The 20,112-nt window shown below is 42.6% G+C and overlaps 1 protein-coding gene across 4 annotated transcripts in view; it reads left to right on the forward strand.

Annotated features, from left to right (window-relative positions):
• LOC138665474 (catenin delta-1-like) overlaps nt 1-20,112 on the forward strand; it is a 182,784-nt gene that overhangs the window by 124,922 nt on the left and 37,750 nt on the right. For all 4 annotated transcript variants that reach the window (XM_069752988.1, XM_069752989.1, XM_069752990.1 and 1 more), the window contains 3 exons: nt 8,682-8,809; nt 14,454-14,604; nt 14,725-14,908. In XM_069752988.1, the coding sequence (XP_069609089.1) occupies nt 8,682-8,809; nt 14,454-14,604; nt 14,725-14,908 (463 nt within the window). The remainder of the gene's footprint in view (nt 1-8,681; nt 8,810-14,453; nt 14,605-14,724; nt 14,909-20,112) is intronic.

A 20,112-nucleotide genomic window follows, 5' to 3' on the forward strand; every position in this document is an offset into this window, starting at 1 on the left:
CCTTTCGCCCCAATCAAAATAAATCAATAAAAAAAATATCAAATCTACGCATATTTGGTATCGCCGCGCTCAATCGCCCGATCTATCAATTAACAAAAAGTATTAACCTGATCGCTAAACAGCGTAGCGGGAAAAAAATTCGAAACGCCAGAATTACGTTTTTTTGGTCGCCGCGACATTGCATTAAAATGCAATAACGGGCGATCAAAAGAACGTATCTGCACCGAAATGCTATCATTAAAAACGTCATCTCGGCACGCAAAAAATAAGCCCTCAACCGACCCCAGATGATGAAAAATGGAGACGCTACGAGTATCGGAAAATGGCGCAATTTTTTTATTTTTTTATTTTTTTTTAGCAAAGTTTGGAATTTTTTTTCACCACTTAGATAAAAAATAACCTAGTCATGTTTGGTGTCTATGAACTCGTAATGACCTGGAGAATCATAATGGCAGGTCAGTTTTAGCATTTAGTGAACCTAGCAAAAAAGCCAAACAAAAAACCAATGTGGGATTGCACTTTTTTTGCAATTTCACCGCACTTGGAATTTTTTTCCCGTTTTCTAGTACACGAGATGCTAAAACCAATGATGTCGTTCAAAAGTACAACTCGTCCCGCAAAAAATAAGCCCTCACATGGCCAAATTGACAGAAAAATAAAAAAGTTATGGCTCTGGGAAGGAGGGGAGCGAAAAACGAACACGGAAAAACGATAAATCCCCCGGTCATGAAGGGGTTAATAGACTTCTTGAATGTGGTTTTGAGGGGTGCAGTTTTCAGAATGTCTCTTTCCAGTATTTTCTATCATAGGCCCCTGAAAGTCACTTTAACCCCTTTCTGACATTAGACGTACTATCCCGTCGAGGTGGGGTGGGCCCGTATGACCACCGACGGGATAGTACGTCATATGCGATCGGCAGCGCTCACGAGGGGAGCGCGGCCGGGTGTCAGCTGCCTATCCGGCACTATGTGCCAGGAGCAGTCACGGACCACCCCCGGCACATTAACCCCCGACACACCGCGATCAAACATGATCGCGGTGTTTCGGCGGTATAGGGAAGCATCGCGCAGGGAGGGGGCTCCCTGCGGGCTTCCCTGAGACCCCGGCAGCAACGCGATGTGATCGCGATGCTGCGAGGGTCTCCCTACCTCCATCCCTGTACCAGGCCCGGATCCAAGATGGCCGCGGCATCCGGGTCCTGCAGGGAGGGAGGTGGCTTACCAAGTGCCTGCCCAGAGCAGGCGCTTGGTAAGCCTGCACTGCTGTAAGTCAGATCGGTGATCTGACAGAGTGCTATGCAAACTGTCAGATCATCGATCTGTGATGTTCCCCCCCCCCTGGGACAAAGTAAAAAAAAAAAAAAAAAATCCAAATGTGTAAAAAAAATAAATAAATAATAATAATAAAATATATATATATATATATATATATATATATATATATATATATATATATATAATATTATTCCCATAAATACATTTCTTTACCTAAATAAAAGAAAACAAAACAATAAAAGTACACACATTTAGTAACGCGGCGTCCGTAACGACCCGACCTATAAAACTGGCCCATTAGTTAACCCCTTCAGTAAACACCGTAAGAAAAAAAACAACGCTTTATTATCATACTGCCGAACAAAAAGTGGAATAACACGCGATCAAAAAGACGGATATAAATAAACATGGTACCGCTGAAAACGTCATCTTGTCCCGCAAAAAAACGAGCCGCCATACAGCATCATCAGCAAAAAATAAAAAAGTTATAGTCCTTGGAATAAAGCGATGCAAAAATATTTTTTTCTATAAAATAGTTTTTATCGTATAAAAGCGCCAAAACATAAAAAAAAATATAAATGAGGTATCGCTGTAATCGTACTGACCCGAAGAATAAAACTGCTTTATCAATTTTACCAAACGCGGAACGGTATAAACGCCTCCCCCAAAAGAAATTCACGAATAGCTGGTTTTTGGTCATTCTGCCTCACAAAAATCGGAATAAAAAGCGATCAAAAAATGTCACGTGCCCAAAAATGTTACCAATAAAAACGTCAACTCGTCCCGCAAAAAACAAGACCTCACATGACTCTGTGGACCAAAATATGGAAAAATTATAGCTCTCAAATTGTAGTAATGCAAAAAATATTTTTTGCAATAAAAAGTGTCTTTCAGTGTGTGACGGCTGCCAATCATAAAAATCCGCTAAAAAACCCGCTATAAAAGTAAATCAAACCCCCCTTCATCACCCCCTTAGTTAGGGAAAAATTAAAAAAATGTATTTATTTCCATTTTCCGGTTAGGGCTAGGGTTAGGGCTACAGTTAGGGTTGGGGCTAAAGTTACGGTTAGGGTTTAGATTACATTTACGGTTGGGAATAGGGTTGGGATTAGGGTTAGGGGTGTGTTTGGATTAGGGTGTCAGTTATAATTGGGGGGTTTCCACTGTTTAGGCACATCAGGGGTTCTCCAAACGCGACATGGCGTCCGATCTCAATTCCAGCCAATTCTGCGCTGAAAAAGTAACAGTGCTCCTTCCCTTCAGAGCTATCCCGTGTGGCCAAACAGGGGTTTACCCCAACATATGGGGTATCAGCGTACTCAGGACAAAAAGGACAACAACTTTTGGGGTCCAATTTCTCCTGTTACCCTTGGAAAAATACAAAACTGGGGGCTAAAAAATAATTTTTGTGGGGGAAAAAAAAAGATTTTTTATTTTCACGGCTCTGCATTATTAACTTCTGTGCAGCCCTTGGTGGGTCAAAGCGCTCACCACACATCTAGATAAGTTCCTTAGGGGGTCTACTTTCCAAAATGGTGTCACTTGTGGGGGGGTTTCAATGTTTAGGCACATCAGTGGCTCTCCAAACGCAACATGGCGTCCCATCTCAATTCCTGTCAATTTTGCATTGAAAAGTCAAACGGCGCTCCTTCCCTTCCGAGCTCTCCCATGCACCCAAACAATGGTTTACCCCCACATATAGGGTATCAGCGTACTCAGGACAAATTGTACAAATTTGGGAAAATAAAAAATTGGGGGCGAAAAGATAATTTTTGTGAAAAAATATGATTTTTTATTTTTATGGTTCTGCATTATAAACTTCTGTGAAGCACTTGGTGGGTCAAAGTGCTCACCACACAGGTACATCAGTGGCTCTCCAAACGCAACATGGTGTCCCATCTCGATTCCAGTCAATTTGGCATTGAAAAGTCAAATGGCGCTCCTTCGCTTTCGAGCTCTGCCATGCGCCCAAACAGTGGTTTACCCTCACATATGGGGTATCGGTGTACTCAGGACAAATTGAACAACAACTTTTGGGGTCCATTTTCTCCTGTTACCCTTGGTAAAATAAAACAAATTGGAGCTGAAGTAAATTTTTTGTGAAAAAAAGTTAAATGTTCATTTTTATTTAAACATTCCAAAAATTCCTGTGAAACACTAGAAGGGTTAATAAACTTCTTGAATATGGGTTTGAGCACCTTGAGGGGTGCAGTTTTTAGAATGGTGTCACACTTGGGTATTTTCTATCATATAGACCCCTCAAAATGACTTCAAATGAGATGTGGTCCCTAAAAACAAATGGTGTTGTAAAAATGAGAAATTGCTGGTCAAATTTTAACCCTTATAACTCCCTAACAAAAAAAAATTTTTGGTTCCAAAATTGTGCTGATGTAAAGTAGACATGAGAAATGTTACTTATTAAGTATTTTTTGCGACATATGTCTGTGATTTAATTGCATAAAAATTCAAAGTTGGAAAATTGCGAAAATTTTCAAAATTTTCACCAAATTTCCGTTTTTTTTCACAAATAAACGCAGGTAATATCATAGAAATGTTACCACTATCATGAAGTACAATATGTCACGAGAAAACAGTGTCAGAATCTTTGGGATCCGTTGAAGCGTTCCAGAGTTATAACCTCATAAAGGGACAGTGGTCAGAATTGTAAAAATTGGCCCGGTCATTAACGTGCAACCGGGGGGGTAAAGGGGTTAAGGGTATGTGCACACGTTCAGGTTTTTTCGCATTTTTTCGCGATAAAAACGCTATAAAAACTCATTAATAACGCATACATTATGCATCCTATCATTTAGAATGCATTCTGCAATTTTTGTGCACATGATGCGTTTTTTCCGCGGTAAAAAAAAAGCAGCATGTTAATTTATTTTGAGTTTTTTTTCCCCGCTATTCTATGCATTTTGAAAAAACGCATAAAAAACGCATGCGGATTTCTGGCAGAAATGTCCGGGTTTTGTCAGGAAAATTTCTGCCAGAAATCCTGACGTGTGCACATACCATTAATGTGACGTGGTCCCTATTTAAAAATAAAAAAAAGTTTAGTACATTCTGATGGAAAAATTAAAATTGCTGATAAGCTTTTAACCCCTTTAGCTTCCTGACAAAAAAATGTTTAAAAAAAATTGTTCTGATGTACAGTAGACATGTGGGAAATGTTATTTATGAACTAAGTTTGAAAATTGCTAAATTGTATCCAAATTTCCAATATTTTTGCAAATAAATCCATGTCATATCGACCAAATTTTACCACTAAGATTACGTACAATGTGTCACGAGTAGTGTTGAGCACTCCGATACCGCAAGTATCGGAATTCCGATACCGAGATCCGATACTTTTGTGGTATCGGTATCGGATCAATAGGGATGTGTAAAATAAAGAATTAAAATAAAATATATTGATATGCTCACCTCTCCGGCGGTCCCTGGACATCACGCTGGTAACCGGCCGGCTTCTTTGTTTAAAATGAGCGCCTTTAGGACCTGAGAATGACGTCCCGGCTTCTGATTGGTCGCGTGCCGCCCATGTGACCGCCACGCGACCAATCAGAAGCCGCGACGTCATTCTCATTCACAAAACTCCTAATTCTAGGAATTAAGGACCTGCGAATGACGTCGCGGCTTCTGATTGGTCGCGTGCCGGTCACATGGGCGGCACGCGACCAATCAGAAGCCGCGACGTCATTCGCAGGTCCTAAAGGCGCTCATTTTAAACAAAGAAGCCGGCCGGTTACCAGCGTGATGTCCAGGGGCCGCCGGAGAGGTGAGCATATCAATATTTTTTATTTTAATTCTTTATTTTACACCTCACTATGGATCCCAGGGCCTGAAGGAGAGTTTCCTCTCCTTCAGACCCTGGGAACCATCTGGATACATTCCGATACTTGATGTCCCATTGACTTGTATTGGTATCGGATATCGGTATCGGCGATATCCGATATTTTTCGGGTATCGGCCGATACTATCCGATACCGATACTTTCAAGTATCGGACGGTATCGCTCAACACTAGTCACGAGAAAACGGTCTCAGAATCAGTGGGATCCGTTGAAGCGTTCCAGAGTTATTACCACATAGTGACAGTGGTCAGAAATGGCCTGGTAATTAAGTCAAAATAGGCATGGTCACTAAAGGGTTAAAGAGTAACTAAAAGTGTGCAGAGATTATAATTTGTTTTGACATTATCTAATTCTGAGACTTGAGTGAATGGATTGAAAACACAAACTAAAGAAGGGTTATTAATAGAAATCCTCCCAATGGCAAGCCTAGACTAATCTTTCCAATAGAGAACAACTGTGTCCAATTTTTCATCCTTTAATAATATGTATAATCCTGGATTACTTGTAGATCAGTTCATACATTGGGTATGATAATGTTATGTTTTCATGATATATTTATATACCGTATATACTGAAAAAGCGCCCTTTGGCTTATACTCAAGTAAGGGTCCTACAGTGCTGTGCAAATTGGGACAAAGCATTTTTTAAGTACCGTAAAATGGTAAGTTGGTTACCAGTCAGTGATTCAAACCAGTTTTAATATATATAATAAATCTTGGTCAACTAGCCAGTGGAAAAAGATAATTTTCAGAATTAGTATATAACAATGCATTATAACATTTTATTATTAAATATTCTAAAATGTGGTTTTTGTTTGTTTTTTTTCTTTGTCCCAATTAATTTGCACAGCACTGTACTTACTGTATTTTTCGGACTATAAAACGGAGGGGCAGCGAGTCACAGGAGTCGCTGGTATAGCGAACACCCGTGTCCGCTACTAAAGAGAAATTAATATTCATTGCTCTCCATGCCCATGGGAATGGAGAGCGGTGAATATTAATTTCTCTTTAATAGCAGAAACGCTATTAGCCGCAGCAGCCAGCTTCCTGTAGCTGGTGGGCTTTGAAGTTTGCTGCTACTTAATGGAATGAATATGGAGAGCAGCGAGTGTTTTGGCAGCTGTCCTCTGCTTGTAAACCATGCATGACATCACTGCCATGTGCTGCTTACAGCATAAATCAGCTATTGGCTATCCTAACAGGATGCTGCGAAGGAGCGCAGGAAGGTAAGTAGGATGGTTTTGTTTTGTTAATGTTTTTCTGATCGAGGGGGCATGCATAACAGGATGGGGATGAGGCGGGCATGCATAACAGGATGGGGATGAGGGGGCAGTAACACCGCCATCTGCCTCTGCCGGCTACTATGCAGACTTCTCTCCTTAGCCAACATCAATAACAGAGAACTGATGTATGACGTAAATTTACTTAATAACCGTATATACTCGAGTATAAGCCAAGATTTTCAGCCCATTTTTTTGGGCTGTTAGTCCCCCTCTCGGCTAATGCTACTTTCACACTAGCGTCGTACGACGCACGTCGCAATGCGTCGTTTTGCAGAAAAAACGCATCCTGTAAAGTTGTCTGCAGGATGCGTTTTTTCTCCATAGGCTTGTATTAGCGATGCATTGCCACACGTCGCAACCGTTGCGTCGTGTTGTGGCGGACCGTCGGCACCAAAAAACGTTGCATGTAACGTTTTTTGGTGCGTTGTGTATGCCATTTCCGACCGCACATGCGCGGTCGGAACTCCGCCCCCTCCTTCCCGGAGCTCACAATGGGGCAGCGGATGCGTTGTAAAACTGCATCCGCTGCCCTCGTTGTGCTGCGCTTTCACAGCATGCGTCGGTACGTCGCCACGACGCATTGCGTCGTACGACGCTAGTGTGAAAGTAGCCTTATACTTGAGTCATACCCAGGGGTCGGCAGGGGAGGGGGAGCGGGGGTTGTCTAATTATACTGCTCCTGATGCGGTCCCTGCAAGTCTTTTCCCCGCCGCTGACAGCTTCTTCCTGTACTGAGCGGTCACATGGTACCGCTCATTACAGTAATGAATATGCAGCTCCACCTCCCGTAGGGGTGGAGCCGCATATTCATTACTGTAATGAGCGGTAACGTTGACTGCTCCGTACAGGAAGAAGCTGCCGGCGCTAGGGAACAGACGTGCAGGGACCGCACCAGGAGCAAGTGAGTATAACGGGGAGGGGAGCGCTGCGCTGCGTGATATTCACCTGCTCCCTGTTCCGGTGCCGCTCCGTCTTCAGCGGTGATGCTCAGGTCAGAGGGCGCGGTGGCGTGGTTAATGCGTGCCCTCTGCCTGAACGTCAGTGCAGGAGACCCTGAAGATGGAGCGGCGCCGGAACGAGGAGCAGGTGAAAATTGAAAGTTCCGGGGGCCTGAGCCACGGAGAGGTGAGTATGTGATTTATTTTATCACTGCAACAGCAAATGGGGCAAGTGTCTGTATGGAGCATCTATGGGGCCATAACGTTTGTGCAGCACTGTATGGGGCCATAACGTTTGTGCAGCACGGTATGGGGCCATAACGTTTGTGCAGCACTGTATGGGGCCATAACGTTTGTGCAGCACTATTTGGGGCCATAACGTTTGTGCAGCACTGTATGGGGCCATACCGTTTGTGCAGCACTATATGGGGCAAGTGTCTGTATGGGGCCATGATCAACGTTTGTGCAGCACTATATGGGGCAAATATCTTTATGAAGCATCTTATGGGGCCATAATCCACATTTGTGCAGCATTATATTGGGCAAATGTGTCTATGGAGCATCTTATGGGGCCATTATTAACTTTTATGCAGGATTATATGGGGCATATTTTAATATGGAGCATCTTATGGGGCCCATCATAAACTTTATGGAGCATTATATGGGGCTCCTGATTCAATATGGATATTCAAAAACACTTAACCTACTGATGTCTCAATTAATTTTACTTTTATTGGTATCTATTTTTACTTTTGACATTTACTGGTAGCTGCTGCATTTTCCACCCTAGGCTTATACTCGAGTCACTAAGTTTTCCCAGTTTTTTGTGGCAAAATTAGGGGGTCGGCTTATACTCGCGTCGGCATATACTCGAGTATATACGGTAAATCTGACGTGTTGTCATTTTCTGAGACCCGTTACTTTATTTTTCTTTCAGTGGATTTGTGACGGTTTTTGTTTTTATTCTGGCCAATTTTTATTTGTACCATTTGAAGGTACATGTAACACTTTAAACTCTTGTATGTGTTTTTGGGGAGAGCTAGGTGACTTAACCTCAATTCCGGCAGTATCCACTGAACAGGATACTGAGCTTTTATTTTGAAATGATTATGAACACTGTGACATCACATTTTTTGTGGATGGAAGTGATACTTCTCATGCTGGGAAGGGGTTAAACGCTTGATCGCTAAGAGAACAGAGCAATGGTGAGGCAATTACACTGCAAAGGCAAATTTAGGAGGAGACATTAGTGTGTAGCCGGGAAGTGCCGTATTATTGCTGTGGTGGTTCACCCCTGCCCTGAGTCAACACCCATACTTTCATGTTTTCCACAGGTTATGAACTCCTTTTCCAGCCTGAGATTGTGCGTCTTTACGTTTCTCTTGTGAAGTTGTCTCGGACACCTGCAGTCCTGGAAGCAGCAGCCGGTGCCATTCAAAACCTGTGTGCTGGATGTTGGATTGTGAGTGTCCATTACTTATCTATGCACATGCTTGTTTTGTCCCCATTTGCCTAGTGTTTGTTGAAATTTTCCTGAAAAGTAAATTGCTGATTGTTGCTTTGAAAAACCTAAGTTAAAGAAAATGTTTTGCCAAATTCAGAACCTTTACTCTTTCTCTATCAAGGATGTATCTCATACACCCTTACAGAGTGGCAACACGGCAGCCAAGGACATACAGGTGCATCTCGCAAAATTAAAATATCATCAAAAAGTTAAGTTTTCAGTTCTTCAATACAAAAAGTGAAACTTGTGTCTTAGATCACTCTGTTTGTAATGACTCTATTTCAAGTGTTTATTTATGTTAATGTTGATGATTATGGCTTACAGCCATTGTGTAAACTTCACACTAGACCTTAGAAATCAAGGTCCCAGACTCTGGAGGAAGAGTGGAGAGGCCACAATCCAAGCTGCATGAGTGATGGTTTGGGGAGCCATGTCATCTGCTGGTGTGGGTCCTCTGTGTTTTATCAAGACTAAAGTCAGCGCAGCCGTCTACCAGAAAATTTTAGAACACTTCATGCTTCCCTCTGCTCACAAACTTTTTGGAGATAGAAATTTCATTCTCCAGCAGGACTTGATACCTATCGACACTGCTAAAAGTACCAATACCTGGTTTAAAAACAACAGTATCACTGTGCTTGATTGGCCAGCAAGCTCGCCTGACCTTAACCCCATAGAGAATCTATGGGGTAATGTCAACCGGAAGATGAGAAACACCAGACCCAACAATGCAGAGGAGCTGAAGGCTGCTATCAAAGCAACCTGGACTTCCATAACACCTCAGCAGTGCCATAGACTGATCGCCTCCATGCCACGCCGCATTGATGCAAAAGGAGCCCCGACCAAATATTGAGTGCATTTACTGAACATACATTTCAGTAGGCCAACATTTCAGATTTTAAAATAATTTTTTCAAGCTGGTGTTATAAAGTATTCTAACTTACTGAGATAATGACTTTTGGGTTTTCATTGGCTGTAAGCAATAATCATCAATATTAACAAATAAATACTTGAAATAGATCACTGTTTGTAATTAGTGATAAGTGAGTGTGCTTGTTACTCGAGTTTTCCGAGCATGCTCGAGTCTCAACTGAGAATTGCCGATGCTCTGATGCGATGCTTGTATCCCTGCCCGCATGTTTCGTGGCTGTAATACAGCCAATAAACATGGCTACAGTTTAACCGTGTATGGCAGGCAATCCCTGCATCCTGCATCTTTCTTTAAGCCACGCAACATGCAGGGCTTGGATCTGAGCATTGCATCCGAGCACCGGCAATACTTGATTGAGGCTCGAGCATGCTCGGAAAACTCGAGTAAATGAGCACACTCGCTCGTCACTATTTGTAAGGACTCTAATGAGTTTCATTTTTTGTATTAAAATCTGAAATAAATTAACTTTTTGATATTCTAATTTTGTGAGATGCACCTGTATGAGATATAGAGAATTTTCTATCTCAAAGTTTGGGTCCCCATTGTTTTTAATGGGATTCTGGTGCTCAAACCGAACTTCGCAATAGAGTTTAGATTGGGTATCAGAACCCGAACTTTCATGAGTCCGCTCATCCTTAATGGCCATATTTCGGCCTGGATGGCAGCTGCAGAGGTGAACTCCTGCTGAAGCAAATACTCAGCCTGAGAAATCACAAGTTAAATTGAGAGCTGCAAGCGTATGCAGAGATCACTCCCAACTCGCGCAAAGGGCTCGCTGTTAAATATGCTTATTTCACACATTTATTTAATCAGGACTTTTTACCAGGTTACTCTTAAAGAAAAAATGTCATGATATTTTCATAAAAAATGTAGTGGTTTATTGGATTGTCCACAGAAAAACCACATTGCAGCAAAACATTAAAATAGGTATAATAGTTACGAACAGATTGTCCATTTGTTCATATCAGCGCTTGTTCCTCTTCGTTTCTGAGATGGAGTAGAATTCATCTTTCTTTCATGGAGTAGAATCATGGCTACCAGCTGTTCATTCCTTGAGTGACTTGTCTGACGTCCATGGAGAATGTCACGTGGGGGCTGTCACCTCCTGCCTTCACCATCAAAGCCCCCCTCTACCTCCTAAGAGCTGTGATTATAAATGTGTCCCACACACCACGTGTCCTCTCTATATGGTGTTAACTTATACTCTGAGCTACATATACAGAAATAGCTTTTGTAATGTCAGCGAGAGGCAATGTGTTCAGTACAGGATTGAGAATAAGAATAATTCAATTAATAATTAATATTTAACTCTCGCTCACACGCGAGCATAACTCGGACGTGTGCTACTCAGGGTTTTATCGGATAGTAACTTCCTATACAGAAAAGAAATTCCAGAATTTTTTTTTTAATATATATATAATGAATATCGCCAAAATATATATTAATATTTAATTAATATTTAGACATAATAGTCACACAATTGATCTCCATAAAAATTCATATAAAATTCATATAGTATTAAAACTTTATTGAAATTGATAATTTAAAAAACATTTATTTCTATACAATAATATGCAAAATGCAGAGATCAATAATTTGATTCAGAAACTATGTATGCGCAGGGCATACTGAAACTGATTGGCACCACATAAAATTATAAAAAATCTATGCACCCAAAAATTGTGTGTATAAATAAATAAGTGCAAAATAACTAATGATCCAATGAAATAATCAAAATGCCCACAAAGTGAAAGTGCTGAATAAATATGGACACTGAACTATTTAAAAAATAAATAGGTGAGAGCCTATTTTTTATTTTTGGGGGGATTTTTTTTTTTTTTTATAAAGACAATTAGAAAAAAAAACATACCGCGTAATTAGTATCGCCACGTTAACGACCCACCCAAGCTTCAAAACTATCTCCTAACTTGGCTCTCCCAGTTAACGGCTTAAAAAGATCGAGAATCCTTATTTCAGAATGGCAAAAAATGTAAATGTATTTTATGGTCTTTTGCGGTCTTTAAAAAAAAAAGAAAGCTGACACTTATTTGTTTTTTTTCCACTGCTTATTGCCTGACGTCGGCAAAAAAAACAGTGTTTTAAATATAAAGCCCTATGTATCACAAAAAAGCTGCAAAATTTGCTTGAAAAACAATGACTCTTTAAACTGCATGTTAAAAAAAAAATAATAAACCCTGAAAATTTGCCTATTTAGGAACTGGGGTAAATGGCTTAATCTTGAACTGGTTAATATACTCTGTCTTGCTTAAAAAGCAGCTTGGATAGTGAAACTATGGACAACTTTTAAAGGGAACCTGTCATCCCCAAAATCGATGGTGAGTTAAGCTCACCGTCATCAGGGGCTTATCTTACAGCATTCTGTAATGCTGTAGATAAGCCCCCCGATGTAACCTGAAAGAGGAGAAAAAGAGGATAGATTATACTCACCCAGGGGCGGTCCGCTCCGGTCTGGTCAAATGGGTGTCTCAGGTCCGCTACGGCGCCTCCTATCTTTATTCCATGACGTACTCTTCTGGTCTTCACGCCACAGCTCCGGCGCAGGTGTTCTTTGTCTGCCCTGTTGAGGGCAGAGCAAAGTACTGCAGTGCGCAGGCGCTGGGCCTCTCTGACGTTTCCCGGAGCCTGCGCACTGCAGTACTTTGCTCTGCCCTCAACAGGGCAGACAAAGTACGTCTGCGCCGGAGCCCGAAGACCAGAAGAGGACGTCATGGAATGAAGATGGGAGGCGCCAGAGCGGACCTGAAACACCCATTTGACCAGACCGCAGCGGGAACGCCCCTGGGTGAGTATAATCTAACATCTTTTTCTCATCTTTCAGGTAACATCGGCGGCTTATCTACAGCATTATGGAATGCTGTAGATAAGCCCCTGATGACAGTGAGCTTACCTCACCATCGATTTTGGGCGTGACAGGTTCCCTTTAATGTAAAATGTTTTTCTTTACATATGTTAGTGTATTTTTCCACACTGACAAACAGTAGCCTGGTCCAAGCTTCACCTTTTGCTCCTGCGGGAGTCTAGGAATATAGGCTGGATGTGAGGTCTTTGTGTTTCACATGCACTGCTGCCTTCACTGCTTCTGTATCAGCACAGCTTCTATCCTGCACTTATCTCCTTATTATCTCTGTGTGATTTCCTCCACCGGTTTTCTGTCTTTTCTGAGGTACTTTCTCCCCCTCTCCACTGCAGACCTGTGTACAACCACTTTCTCCTCTGTCTCTAATACTGAGAGATGGAATGGAGGAGCAGAAGAGCAGTCCGTTCTGATGGATTTTGTAGCATTTTTGCTAAATTACTGGCTAGACAAGACTTACTAAAAAAAAAAAAAATCCCCAATTTTCTACTTTTTTTTTTTTTTTTTTTTGGTGAGGATTTTTTTTTACCATCAATGTGATCTATGTATGAGCTTGCTTTTGCTGTAACATTTGTTTTTTGTATTCCACCAATCACTTCTGCAGGTTTTTTTGCCTCATTGGGGGACACACAGGACCATGGGTGTTATATGGCTGCCACTAGGAGGCTGACTCTAAGTGAATACATAAAGATTAACTCCTCCCCTGCAGTATACACCTACCACTGGCTCTAGCCGAACCAGTTCATGCTTAGTGTCTGTAGGAGGCACACGGCTCTGCTCTTCCGACCACAATTTTTCTTTATTTTTTATTCTATTTTTTACTTTTTAATATTTTTTTTTCAAGGATACAGGGGCAACTGATCCCTTCAGGGTTCTGATCTCCCCCCAACCAACAGGTGGGAACACAAATTAAAGGGGCTAAAGGATACCAGTTATCATATTCATGCTGCCCAAACCATGATTTGCAGTTGTGGCGTTTGAGTAAACCTGCTTTGAAAAGCCAGTCGGGGACTGTTAATCTCAGCAGACTAGCCTGAGGTTGGTCCCTGATGGTCTCCCTGCCTCACTCCAGTTAACGGACAGGTCTCTACTTTATATTAAAACCCAGCGAGAGGCCTGCTAAAGGGATGGGGATGTGGGGTCAGCCAGGGACTGTAATAGGACTAGTGTTCTGAGACGCCTATCTCCCCAAACAGGTCTCAAAGTATTTTTTTTCTCTGAAAATCTTTCTGCAATCTTTCCAAGTGAAACATACACTGCTGTAATAACGCAGCCTCTGTCTTGATACATGCCATCTGTTGTTCGATCAGTATGAATCGGATGACTTTCCCTTTAAACTGGAAAACCACATCAAACTAAATGCATTGTTTAATTGTTGCAAAGTTTTTTTGGGTCTATACTTTTGTTTCTTAGCGCTAGTCCTTGAGTATCCCCAAACTGCCATGATTTGAGGGAATTTCAGTAAGAATTTATGTAGCCATTCCAATTGCACTGACCATTACGGTATACTACTTGTAAAGTACTGTACTAAGGGAATTCCAAAATCCATGACCGTTTTATGTTATTTCAGGATTTGAGAAATGTTTCTGTAAAATGGCCACAGTGGATATTTGCCTGAAAAACAGTAACTTAAACATCACCTCATTTCATACACTAACCTTCTTATATAGTACTGTTTTTTCGTCAAGAGACAACCTTTTATATTGTTCTTGTATTGGTGCATTCTTTGTATGGCTTTTGTTATACACGGTCATTGTGCTTTCACTACATTTGATGTTTTGTGGTGTGCGCTTTCACAGTATGGCCGCTCTATTCGTGCTGCTGTCCGTCAGGAGAAAGGTCTGTCGTCACTTGCTGATCATTTGGCCCATGAGAGTGAGCGTGTTGTACGTGCCATTTGTGGAGCACTGCGCAACCTTTGTGGAGACAGCCGGAACAGAGAGCTAATAGGTGAGGCCGTGAGACTTTGGGATGTCATGCATCAGAATACAAAAAGGTGGTTTGGAAGATGTGAAATGTAGTATTTGTTTCAATTTTTTATGTCCACTTCTCCATTGCTGTTGCATACAGGTAAACACGCCTTAAATAGCCTGGTGGCTCGTCTACCCAGTCCTCAGTCTCCTGCGGTGGCAGATGATACAACTGTGGCAATACTGGGCACTATTCAAGAAGTTATCACCAATAACCTAGAGGCTGCTAAGAAACTGCGAGAGAGCCAAGGAATTGAGAGACTCGTGCTTATTAACAAGGGAGGGTGAGTATTAATTAGCATTGTGATCTGGTGTCTACATTACCTTAGTATAGATAGAAGGGAAACTACATTTGAAGTAGTAGATATGTGTAATTTTCTGATTCAAAATTCTGACCTGCTTTATGCAGCGGTTGTCACTTTCCTATAATCTTTTTAGACATCTGATCAGTGTGTTAGCAGGTTGCCATGGCCGGTCATGTTGCCCAATATGTTGCTTCACAATAGAATACTGATAGGCAGATATAATACATTGGTAGCGTAGTGTATTATGCAAGTGATTAAAGTCTTCTTAACCCCTTTCTGCCAGCTGACAGAATAGTACGTCCTTGAGACCTCTATGGTTGTTTATGGGTTAAAGACTAAATATTGAAGAAGTCTGAGAAATAAAGAAGTTAAAAAAAATATCACACGTTAGGTCTTCCAAACCGTGGTCTCCCTGTTAAAAGAATAAATATATGCCAGAATTGCAGATTTTTAATCTTTTACTTATTTTGCAAAAAGATTGTCGCCACATTTAGGCATAAAAATAAACTATTAAGTTTTGAATCACCTCCAGATGTGATCACTGCTGGTTAACCACTAAAAGCTACTGTCAGATTGTCAATCTCTGGCACTGGCATCTGATTCAATCCTGCAAGGATGATTGCGGCTGTGTGCTATTAAAAAAGAAAAAAATCACAGTGCCAATGGAATGGGTTACCATTACACCCGAGAGTCTACTAAAGGACCCATTCGTTGTTGTCTTTTTACTGTGGCTGGGCTTCATAAGAGAACATTAATTTTATCATATACTGCAATAAAATTTATTGCAGGTTCAATTTACCTGGAGAAAAAATTATATAATTTAAGAGATCCCCATCTTTAAAAAGCCATTTCACAAGGATTGTCTGCTACTTTAATATTCATGGTCATCAATACTAGATCAGTGGGGTGTGACAACTGGCACCACCACCGATCAGCTGTTTCCAGTGGCATTTAAATGTGCTTGGTTGTGGAGCAGTACTGCATGGCTCAGTTAACTGCATATTTATGTGACTATTAATGAATTTGGAGCATCTTACTGTAGTGGAGTTTTGAGAAAGACTGACAAATTTGCAGCCTGTTTCGTGCCTGAATCAGAAATTCATCTATGAGCTGGAGTTGATCAAACAACGAGTATCCAATGACCTCCATTCTGGATATAAATGCAGGCCCCACACCTAAGTAGAAGTATACTTTTATGACCTATTATATGAGATGACTATGCCATAATTGTCTCCCGTGAAACAACCACTTTAATTCTTGTGTTTTGATCTAAACACAGTTTTGCGATTAAATTTCGTTACTAATTTGTACTTTTTTCAGATTTTCTTTTTACTTGCTTCTTTTTTTTCTCCTTCACCTCATTGGGGGACACAGGACCATAGGTGTATGCTGCTGTTGCTAGGAGGCTGACATTAAGTGAATACAAAAAGTTAGCTCCTCTGCAGTATATACCCACACACTGGCTTCAGCCGAACCAGTTCATGCTTAGTGTCTGTAGGAGTCACACGGGTCTGGTCTTCAGATCACAATTTTTTTATTTTCACTTTTGATAGTTTTTATTCCCTTTTTAATGGATTACAAGGGGCTACGGAGCCCTTCAGGCTATGTGCACATGTTGCGGATCCGCAGCAGTCTTCCATCAGGTTTACAGTACCATGTAAACCTATGGAAAACCAAATCCGCAGTGCCCATGGTGTGGAAAATACCACAAGGAAACGCTGCGTTGTATTTTCCACAGCATGTCAATTCTTTGTGCGAATTCCGCAGCGTTTTATACCTGCTCCTCAATAGGCATCCGCAGGTGTAAAACCGCAGGTGAAATCCGCACAAAAAACTGACAAACAGCGGTGGTGGAAGGAGGCGGACGGTCCCTCTCCACCTCACGCACAATTGGATGGTGTATAGAGGGTGTTTTCCTGCACCGTTCACTATGCATCCGATCTGCAGGCAGAACAGTCTGATTCACCTCACGATCCCCAGACTCCTCCTTTAGTATAGCTAATTCTGGTATGGCAGGAGAGTTCCGGCAGCGCACGGTGAGAGGACTTGCACATGCTCAAATGGTGCCCTGTTCTCTGTTCTTCTTCCCTGCTCAGGGTATGCTCCGGTCTGGTCCTGAAAAATTTAGTCCCCGGCTTCGGCCCCTTCCTAGGCCACAATCAGGAAGTCCCGCCCTCCTGCTTGCGCCTCACCGGCAGCTCCACCCACACTCTTGGCGCTTCTCGGTCAGGGGGACACCGCCTTTTTTGGTATTCTCGGCAGCCATTTTTCATTACCGGCTGCCTTGTCCACACATGCCTGCCTTCTCATGTGTGGGGGATCTGCCTGACATCCTTATCGTTCCATCCCTTTTCCGGGTGGACTCTTCTGGAGTTTGGGGCAGCGGGATGACCTCCTCAAAGGGCCACAAGACCTGGATAAGATTTCAACTGCATTCGGTCATTTCAGCAGCTCACATCTTGGGCGTGGAAAACTGGGCCGCAGACTTCCTCAGACATTAGGGTCTCGCCTCAGGGGAGTGTGTGGTTCCAAAAGCCATTGGAGTGGATGCACTGGTCCTTCAATGGTGTCAGTTTAGTCTTCCATGCGTGCTTTACCCACTTCTGTTGCTCCCGAGGGTCATCAAAAAGATTAAGGCGGAAGGGGTTCTGGTGATCCTACTTGCTCTGGACTGGCCACGCAGTGTGTGGCACGCGGAGTCGGTGCAGCACGTCGTCAACGTTCCTTGGCGATTGCCGGATCGTCCAGATCTGCTCTCCCAGGGTCCAATTTGCCACCAGAAGTCGGGGGGGGGGGGGGGGTTGTTGCATTAAACGGCTTGGCCGATGAATCCTGGGTCCTAACCGCCCCGACAGTCCGCCCCGGTTGACAGCCGCACAGGGAGCCCCCTTCCCCCTTAGCCGAACCCCGCTTCCCCCCGCGGGACCTCCGACTGACGGCCTCGCTTGCAGGGGGGGGTGACGCTGGCCGGGCGACAGTGGGACGGGGAGGGCGGAGCTGTTTTGTTCCAGCTCAGGATTGCTTCCAAACTACAAGTGAAGACTTTCATCCAGGGCGTCTCCCATGTGATACCCCCTCTATAAAATGCCACTGGAGGCCTGGGACCTTAACTTGGTCCTGGGTGTTCTACAAGAAATGCCTTTCGAACAGGACATCTCGCTGACCTACTTTTCTGAGAAGGTTACCTTTCGAGTCACGGTGACGTCAATTAGGTGGGCCTCAGAGCTTGCCTCCCTGTCCTGTTAATCTCCTTTCCTAATTTTCCTCCAGGACAAGGTGGTGCTCAGGCCGTCAATGTCCTTCTTGCCCAAGGTGGTCTCTTCCTTCCACCTTAAGGAAGACATTTTCCTGCCTTCGTTCTGCCTGGCACCAGTACTCCAGGTTGAGAGCCCTCCACACTCTGGATCGGGTAAGAGCTCTCAGAAGTTACGTCTCACAGACAGCGTTCTTCCATAGGTTGGACGCCTTGTTCGTTCTTACTGAAGGTCACAGGAAGAGACTAGCCGCTTCGAAGACCACGATAGCCAGGTGGATATGCTCAGTGATTCATGAGTCCTACCATGTCAGACAAAGGCAAGCGTATCCCAGTGGGGATTAAGTCACTCTTCACTAGGTCAGTGGTCGCTTCTCTGGCCATTCGGCACTAGGCGTTGGCGGAACAGGTTTGCAAGGCTGCAACTTGGTCCAGTCTGCATACATTCTCAAAGCACTACAATATTCACACCCAGGCTTCCGCAGATGGGGGCTTGGGCAGACGGATCTTGCAGGTGGCAGTGGCGCATGTCCAAACAGTTGGTACGTGGGGTTTGATCTGCTATGTCGGTTCCCCACCCAGGGACTGCTTTAGGACGTCCCATGGTCCTGTGTCCCCAATGAGGCAAAGGAGAAACAGGGATTTTTGTGTACTCACCGTAAAATCCTTTTCTCCGAAATTCTCTGTATATTTGCCGTACTTGTCTGCTTGTATAAAGCCTTTTTATATATAGCATGAGGGATAAGAGCTAGCTCCTTACTGCTGCTGTTTACCTGCTCAACCGCCGCTGCCAGAATTATTCACTTTGCAGGAGTCCTTTGTGATGGCCATCATCTCCTCCGCTCAGCGAAATCCTCCCTGTGGCTGGACTTTTTAGAAGATTGTTAATTTGACTACATAACGCAATATGGATTGCATATTCAGGGTATGTGCACACGTCAGGATTTCTGGCAGAAATTTTCCTGACAAAAACCTTGCGTTTTTTTCGCATTTTTTTGACGTGTTTTTTTGTGTTTTTCCCCAAATGCATAGAATTGCGGGAAAAACGCAGAGAATCCACAAAAATAATGAACATGCTCGTTTTTTTCGCGGAAAAAAAACGCATCCATGTGCACAAAACATGCAGAATGCATTCTAAATGAGATAATGCATAATGTATGCGTTTTTAATGAGTTTTATAGCGTTTAGTGCGAAAAAACGCGAAAAAACCTGAACATGTGCACATAGCCTCAAGTCCCCCTGCTGTACTAAAAAAAAAATGTGAAAGTCTGAATAAAACTCCACCTTTTCTGAATATATAAAGATAAAGTAAAAACCGGTTTACCTCCACATCAATAAGTCTGATTTATCAAGCTGTAAAATGTGGTTTTTAAGAAACAAATTCAAATTATAGAATTTTTCCGCTGCACCTCTCCCCCACAAAATGCGATAGAAAGCAATCAAAACACCGTATGTACCCTAAAGTGGTATCGATAAGAGTGGAAACTCCCCATGCCCGCAAAGAGCTTCATAAACCACAAATTGTTTGGTCTCCACGTAATCCTACTAACCTAAAGGATTGATGCCATATTTTTTCCAAACGTGAAAACAAAATTAAAAAAAAGCAGGTGTAAATTCTAAAGGACTTTTTTCACTGTCTCCCACATAAATGTTTTTTTTTGTTTGTTTTTTTTAAGTAACTGGTTGTTCAGTAGACTTCAATTTAGTAGCACACCCAATCCTTTTTATGCTGCTAATGGTTTTGCAGTGGGGCCATGGACCCACCATTTCATTATTTTCGTCATCAAGGGAAGTTCATAAAATTGCTGTTAGCCCTCTTTCACATGTTAGTTATCGGTATGTGTGGTGAAAGTTTTCTCACGTATTGGAGACACTTACGCACACGCACGCACACACACGCACACACACACACACACACACACACACACAA

The sequence above is a fragment of the Ranitomeya imitator genome, chromosome 2 (assembly GCF_032444005.1).
Source record: "Ranitomeya imitator isolate aRanImi1 chromosome 2, aRanImi1.pri, whole genome shotgun sequence".
Taxonomy (NCBI): Eukaryota; Metazoa; Chordata; class Amphibia; order Anura; family Dendrobatidae; genus Ranitomeya; species Ranitomeya imitator.